We start from the raw sequence: 7,552 nt of genomic DNA, 5'->3' as shown, positions 1-7,552 counted from the left end.
AGTGAATGCTTGAGAGGAAGGTCACTTGTACAAAAACAGCAGACAGTATTACAGTTGTATTTATTCAATTCTTATTTATTTTAGAAGAAACCTTAACACCCCGTGCCTGACTGTGTTTTTAACCACTCACACCCTGGAAAGCCTGGCTAATGTCCTTCCCCTTCAGTGCTTTCATTTGTCTGATTCAGTGCACACGCTCATGTGAGCCCGTGTCCACTGCTTCTGTCCTCATTAGCATGCACATGTGCAGGCGTGTGTGTACCTGAGTGATGGCTGACCCTCTCCTGAATGTCAGATCAGCTCCCGCTGAAACGGGAAGGGAAGCATGCATGAGAAAACCCACTGCTTTTTCCCCATCCACATTGTTCTGATTTCGACTTGATCTGTAGAGGCAGAAGATAAGATAATGCATTACCCCAATCAATGGGAGCAGCCACTCTTCCTTTCTCTCTGTCTCTCTCTCAACCCCCCCCCCCCCCCCCCCTCTCTCTCTCTCTCTCTCTCTCTCTCTCTCTCTCTCTCTCTTTTAATGATCAATCTGTGCAGTCGTTAAAACACATGCAAATGAGATGGAGACAGCTGGCATCACAGGGCTCATATGACATGCAGGGGTGGGGTCAGGTTTGAAGACATGTGACACCTCTCTCTTCCCCTCCTCCTGAGAGATTCCCTTTGCCTGTCCCTTTTCTCTCTGTTTTTTCAGACACCTTCCCTCTTTTCCACCCTTTCCACCCTTTCCTCACAAAGTAAAGCTCAAAGGCAGATCCAAATGAAAGCATTACCCGTATGTCACTTTAAAAGCAAAACTGCTTAAGCATTTAAAAATAAGCACACCCCTCCCCTCTGCACCCCCCTCCCCTCCTCCTCCCCAGTCTGTCTGATGGTGACAACCCCAGCAGCAGCAGGTACCCAGCAGTCAGCCAGCATGGAGCTGCCAGGTCTGCTTCCCTCAGACTCGCATTCGGATTCCAGCAGGCTCTACTGGCATGAGAGAGAGGTGGGGCTGCCAGAGAACTCCCTCATTCCCTCTGGCTCTGGCTGGGTCTCGGGCCTGCCAGCTCTCTGTGTCAGGGCTCTGTTGTGCTGCTCTGTGTGTGTGTGTGTGTGCCTTTGTCTCTCTGTAAATCAGTGTGTGTCAGTGGAGTTCTGTTTACAACTCTGTGTGTGCGTGTGTGTGTGTGTGTGTTCAGCATGGAGGAACCCCTGGATCAAAGGCGGATTCAACTGAAGCCACTGTCTCTCATTTAGGATCCCTCTGCATATTAATGAGCTTTCCTTCCTCTCACGCTCTCTCTCTCTCTGCCCTGCCTCCACCACTGCTTGCACCCTCATCAAAGCATCCATTAGCATACTCTCTCCTCATTATCCTACCAGCACACAGGGAGCGGGTGTGGCCCTCCCACAGCTCCCAGCAAGAAGCTACCAGCAGGCTCATAACGTAGTGGAAGCCGGGACGGGCAGAGCACGACACAGCGCCCCCTGGACCTGGTTCAGAAAACTGGATATTGGGACTTGGGACCATCAATTCTTTTATGAAAAGGTATCATATCAGCAACTGTGGGAAGTTCTGGCGCACTGCTGAAAGCTGTATTCAGTAACATGAATGACAATCCAGAGAGGCATATGAAAATAATACAGTTGAAATGTAACATTTGCTAGTAGCATTGTCGGTGCACTTAAGGCTCGGATGTTAGACACAGTCTTTTGCCCACCGACCATTATCCATGACCTTGCTGTGTGGGAATCAATTAACAACAAAGAAAGGATGTCTACCTTACACATGTGCAAGATGAATCTTGTTAAAGTGGGAAAAAAGGAGACGTTCTCGGCTCTTCTGTGTTTTCAAGTCATGTTATGTTAGTGGCTTATTAAAATACAAAATTGCATACACAACAGATGAAGGGCTAGAGAACTAGCACATGTTCCTTTGAAATGAATCATGCAAAACAATTGGTTATTCTCTTGGAAATGAGAGAGAGGGCTGTTTTTAATTAGATTGGCATAATGATTAATTATTGTCCTTTTCCCTTTGTAGACACTTTTGAGTGTTCATCTGCTTGCACAATTAGCCCTTTATTCGAGACCTTGATACCCACAAACGTCTTTTTTGGTGAATGAGGGATGAGCAGAAACAGATAAGGATTTTTTAAAATTTTATTTTGATTTATTAATGGATTTGTGTGTTTTAATACAATCACAGTTTGAAGCAGACAAATTGGCAAACAAAATAAATAGTTAATAGTAATACTGAATTTTTCATATTTCTTGTTTTTCAGAGCGGAATGCCGCTCCGTGGGTCTTTACAAGAGAGGCCTCATTTTCATTAGTGCTGCTCTCTGTGTGCCTGCTCATTCCACTGACAGTCACTGATGAAACAAGAGCAGAATGAAACAACAGCAATGGGCGAGGCTCGCCGAGAACAGCCGCTCGTCCTTGCAAATGAATCAGGAGCACGAACTTGAAAACAACACACTGGCATCTGATAGCTTTACTAGTTTAAGATTTCGCGTGGACATACATGTTATGTCCTTTTTTAGCTTCTTGTTTTTAAATCACATGGCAGTTTTATACACTTGTGCACAGAATGAGAAATAGCAGGACTACATGCATTGCAGGAATGAGCAGACTGATTTTTAAATTGATGAAGCCCATCGTAACAAAAAAAAAAAAAAATCAAATGAGGCCTCATTTGAGGACAGTAAATGTGAAGTGAATATGTACAGTCTGAACATGCATTTTCTCAACTATACAGTGAACTGAGTCTCATCAATGGTTTGTATTTTTTTTTCTCAGTAAGGGTGTCCTTGAAAAACTTATTATACTGACAGTCCCACAGAGGTCTCAGAAGTAGGCAAGACAAGGCTGTCAGCTATTCCCTCACTTCTCATCCCCATTTCAGTTGCAGTCCACCGGTGTCATGGAGGTAAGGATGCATGATTCTTCCAGTTGTACGGTGACAGAATGCCTGTGGGTTTCGCTTTTGGGCTACTCCGACCGGTAACTGCGGCGCAGCAGGTTGGGTTGGGGATCTGGTGTCCTCCCCTAAGAGGCACTGTGACAGGAATATGACACTGGCCTTCTGTTACCTGGTGACAGAGAAAAAAAACACGCGGAGCCCCGCAGGCGTTGAAGCTGATGCAGTAGTGACCTCGTTGGGCCGTTTAGTAAAGGGAATGGCCTTAAGTGAGATCGCATTCCCATGGTTCCTTCTTTTTGTTAATCGTTTGTTCTGTCACTGGTGACCATATAAATTCCGCTGAGACGTCTCAGCCTCTTCTGAGGTTTGACTGGGGTTTACTGAGGTCAGTGCAGGCGGTGTGGGTCTGAGAGCACAGACTTAGCACCCACCCTCCTTCCAAAGTAAGGCTAGAGGGGTACGAGGGCAGGGTCACCCAGGGAACGCTGTGCCCACTGGGGAATTTTCACCACTTCCGCTCTGGAGGAGTTTGCTTCACAGCTACACACTCTAAACAGCTTTACTATATATTCACATTCAGACATTTTATGAATAAAGCCAAAGGGAAAAAAAACAAGCCTAAATGTTGGATTACCATAAACATCAAAGTCCCATTTTTTGTAAACCAGGATTTTTGATCTTGAAATACGCCCCATCACATACAAACTGGTACACAACTAGCACCAGTGATTCCTGTTTCTGTCCCCATAGTTTCTCCCCCTGTGCCAATGTCCGTAGCATCAGCAGAGCTAGCTGTCTGATGGCCCTCTCTCTCAGGCCTTTCCGTGTCCACATCAGAGAAGTCTTTACGGCACTTACTGTATTTCAGTTCTATAAAATATGACAGTAAATGTGAAGCTCATTGACACATTGTTATTTATTACTCTCCTGTAACTGATATTCTATTCTGTGCACAGAGCACTACTTATGAGGGCTAATTTGTTGTCCTTGACATACTTGCCAATACGTAAATACATAAATGAACAAATGATGAAATAATTACGATTATACATACATATGTTTAAAAGTAAAGCCTTGTTTTTTTTTTTTTTATTTTATTTCATTTTTATTATTTCATTTTATTAGGAGGACCAAAGCACCGTGGCCTAACTGAAAGGCCCATGTAGGGCAGTGGTTCTCAGATTTTGCCATAATGATCCACCATGTGTGCTGGTTTTCATCTCAGCATAGCTCTCAATCAATTAGCTCTGATTGCACTGTAATGGAATACTGATATTCATTTGATATCTCTAAATTTAATCTGCAATAAATTCATTGGGAAAGAAATGTTCCATTTGATTTGTTTATGTCGATATAAAATTAAATACTTTATTCAACATATGTCCTTAATATCTGGCCCTCGAACAAATTCTGTGCAGCTGTCTGAAGCTTATTAAGTTATTTAGCTTAATTAATTGTTCCAGGCCCCATTGAACAACTAACGACTCTTAATCAACAAAATTGAGGACCTGTCTGTATTGGTAATGTCTTTAAGGGGCTAAAATGAATCAAAATATTTGCAGAAACACCTTTGCTGTATATCTAGTAAAACAAACACATTTTCAACTACCCCTTTGCTGTAACAAAGTAGTCACAGACAATACTTGAAACTCAGATCTCTATTCAATTAACAGCTCAAAGCTAGCTACTTTAGACCACAGCTGGAATAAAATCAGCATGCATAAGACAGCAGAACCAGAAATACTGGCACATAATGGACTTGATTTGTCAAAACCTTGATTAAGATGAGCACAGAAATGCAATCTGTTTTTTCCTCAAAACACAGCTGGAAAATCTTACCTCTGGGGCCAAATTGCTTCATGTAGCAGTTATTACAGTAAGGCTTCTCATCGTGCTGAAAAACATGAAAAGAGAACACAAGTATGATCAGTGTTTTATTTTAACATTCTATGTATAATTTACCACCAAATGATGACATAACATTGCTGCCTCGTGTTTTCACGTGTTGTTGTTTACAACAATTGTGCAGAGAATGCTTATTTTGTCACTAATGTGTGACATATGGTTTAACTTATAGAGTGAATTTTATTAAAAAATATCTCCATAAGTTATGTCTCCTTAAGTTTTGTCTCTTCTATTTTCAGTGTGCTCTTCTGTTCCTATGCATGTCAGATGACAGGCCTCGAGACATGTCTCCACAACACAACGAGCTCTAAATTTAAACCCCTCCAGCTCAAGTCCACTAAACACAATTAAATGATTGCTACTGTGGATGCAATTAGGAACGTGTTAATTGGACATCTGTGAGGGGAATATTTATAGCACTCAACATGCAGCGCAACCAAAATCTGCTTCAAAATCGCTCTGTTTGTGTTTCTCATCTTTTCACACTATGGACGTTATATATAGGGAGGTGTAAAAACGGGACGTGATTGGGCAGGGGGGCTCTGAAGGCCCTGTTGTGTGGACACTCGGTACCTCGGCGTGTTGGCCAGGGGTCAGCTGTCTCTTACACTGCTGGCATTTCAGGCAGAGCGGGTGGTAGTCACGGCCCAGAGAACGCTTCTTCTCACCTGGGTGGGAACGGAGGGAGGGCGAGAGATGAAGGATTATTATCAAAAATGATTGATCGCCAGATCCCTGGTTTACTGTCCCAATGAATGCAGTTAAAATTCCCATCCTTCTTTCGGAGGAAGAGTGGACAGCTACCCAGACCCTAGTTGTGTGCCTGCCTGCCTCAGCCATAGGTACTATGTGTTGTTGTACCAAAGCATATCGCTGACATTTCTGTATGTTAGGGGGGCGCATTGATAGTGTGTGGGGGGTATCTTCTTATTTCTTTGTGTCTTTATTATTACTTTAATATTATGTTAATGTCACTATTGTTGCACATATTTTTACTTTATTTATCTTTTTATTACGTTTCCTCTCCTAAACTCAGTTTTTTTCAGGCTCTGCCTTGAACTGTAATAGAATTGCTGTCACTCAAGAACAAGTTCCACCACTCTGACTAGAGACAGTGTCATCTCGACATGCGAGTGAAAAGAAAAAAAACAGAACCAAACCAGTTTTTGGTTTTAACAGCAGGAGTGACGGAGAGGTAAAGCATTACGCTCTGTTCTCGTTTGTTCCCGGTTGACTGGCAGCTGGTCAGTGAGGCTGCAGGCCCGCTCAGCCCTACGTCTTTCCTGCCTGTATAAACAGGCTGTTCCTCTTGCCTAACCCACTTCCTGTTTTGCTGTGAGTCACTGCACATTTGGGTAGTGGTTTGCGAGCAGACTCACATACCTCTGTCTGTCTGTCTGTCTCTTTCCCCTCTCTCTCTCTCTCTCTCTCTCTCTCTCTCTCATACACAACAGAGCTGTGCACTGTGGCTCAGAGCGCTGACACAGAGAAACTTGCTGATCTGAGACCAGGGCTGGGAGTTGGCTGACACCAGAGGCGTAGTGTTTGCTGGTGTCCGCTCCAGATTCCCACACTCTGATTCCATTGCCTAACAACACAAATCATAATCACCAAATCCAGCGTTCCGTGCTGAGCGGAGGGTTCCAACAATGACCCAGCGAACACAAAACGGTCATAAAACACTCGGCGTGTGTGTTTTGAGTATTTGTGAGAGTGCGTGAGGGTGAACATGCCCACTCTCGCACACCGGACATGGATGCCTAGACTATGAAAGCATTTCCTAACTCACGACACATATGGAATCCAGTTATAAGTCAGTGGCAAACTACTGTTAGCACACTTACAGTGGAAGTTCTTCATCATTTCGGTTTATATGTAAATTTTAAAGTGATGGTGCTGTGTGTAGACATTATAATGAGGGAATACAACTGTACAATGTCTATTGTTCAAGCTAGCACAAGACAGGAATCTGCATAACACATCAGAGAAATATAAAATGGCACTGTATGAAGTTACATTTGCACTCATGTAAAAAGATCTACTCATCTACTCATGTAAAAGGATCACTCACCTAAGCAACCGTTTTTCTCAAAATCATATACTATAATGCACCATGTACCCTTTTGTGAGTATTATGTTCTGAGAATAAATAAAGAATACCTCCATGCTAATGCAGTAATCATTTTAAGCAAGGTGAGACAGAGTAACACTGAGTATGAGATGTGGATGCTGTACGACAGAATTCTACTCTACTTTAGCTCTGAGATCCCTGAGTTATCAGAGACGCCACACGCTGAAGCAACTTACCAAAATAGACAGGCTTTCCACAAATTGGACAGTAGCCCACCATGGTGACTGCTGGTTTTGGAGCTCAAGTTTACCTGCAAAGCGTTACTCGTCGTGATGGCAGAGCGAGGCTTGACGAAACTCACAATGGGCGGAGCTACCACGTGCGGACTGTCATTGATTAATATCAACCAATCTAAATACATTGATCTCCAAAAGCAAGGCGACGTGATTGGTTCAGATCTCTGAGTCACCGGCACATGACAACTCCGCTGCTTGTGAGACTGATGTGGCTCTCGTTCTATATCAGGAGTTATCATATGTCTGAAGCTGAAGTGACACAGAGGCGTTATCCCCATCACAGCGGCTGCTACATGCAACTCTCAACTGAACCAGGATGTGGTGAGCGATGAGAAGGGAAGACAAGCGCTACAGAAGAATATA

At 43.5% G+C, this 7,552-nt stretch overlaps 1 protein-coding gene across 1 annotated transcript; it reads right to left on the bottom strand.

Annotated features, from left to right (window-relative positions):
- Positions 1–2,188: 2,188 nt before the first annotated feature.
- Positions 2,189–7,244, bottom strand: LOC118769831 (cysteine-rich protein 2-like). The gene is made up of 4 exons (XM_036517170.1): positions 7,130–7,244; positions 5,396–5,490; positions 4,757–4,811; positions 2,189–3,086 (listed from the first exon to the last, which is right to left on the bottom strand). Exons 1-4 carry the CDS (start codon positions 7,170–7,172, stop codon positions 3,043–3,045), a joined length of 237 nt encoding a protein of 78 aa, XP_036373063.1. The 5' UTR covers positions 7,173–7,244; the 3' UTR covers positions 2,189–3,042.
- Positions 7,245–7,552: the final 308 nt, after the last annotated feature.

This window comes from Megalops cyprinoides, chromosome 22 (genome assembly GCF_013368585.1).
Source record: "Megalops cyprinoides isolate fMegCyp1 chromosome 22, fMegCyp1.pri, whole genome shotgun sequence".
Taxonomy (NCBI): Eukaryota; Metazoa; Chordata; class Actinopteri; order Elopiformes; family Megalopidae; genus Megalops; species Megalops cyprinoides.
This window is presented reverse-complemented; position numbering and strand designations above follow the sequence as displayed.

Bases quoted from the DNA above. Each gene is read 5' to 3' on its own strand.
- LOC118769831 (XM_036517170.1), bottom strand. From the start codon at position 7,172: ATGGTGGGCTACTGTCCAATTTGTGGAAAGCCTGTCTATTTTG. The intron at 5,491-7,129 runs GTAAGTTGCTTC...GTTCCCACCCAG, and splicing joins TGGAAAGCCTGTCTATTTTG to GTGAGAAGAAGCGTTCTCTG. The intron at 3,087-4,756 runs GTAAGATTTTCC...CTCTGTCACCAG, and splicing joins GAAGCAATTTGGCCCCAGAG to GTAACAGAAGGCCAGTGTCA.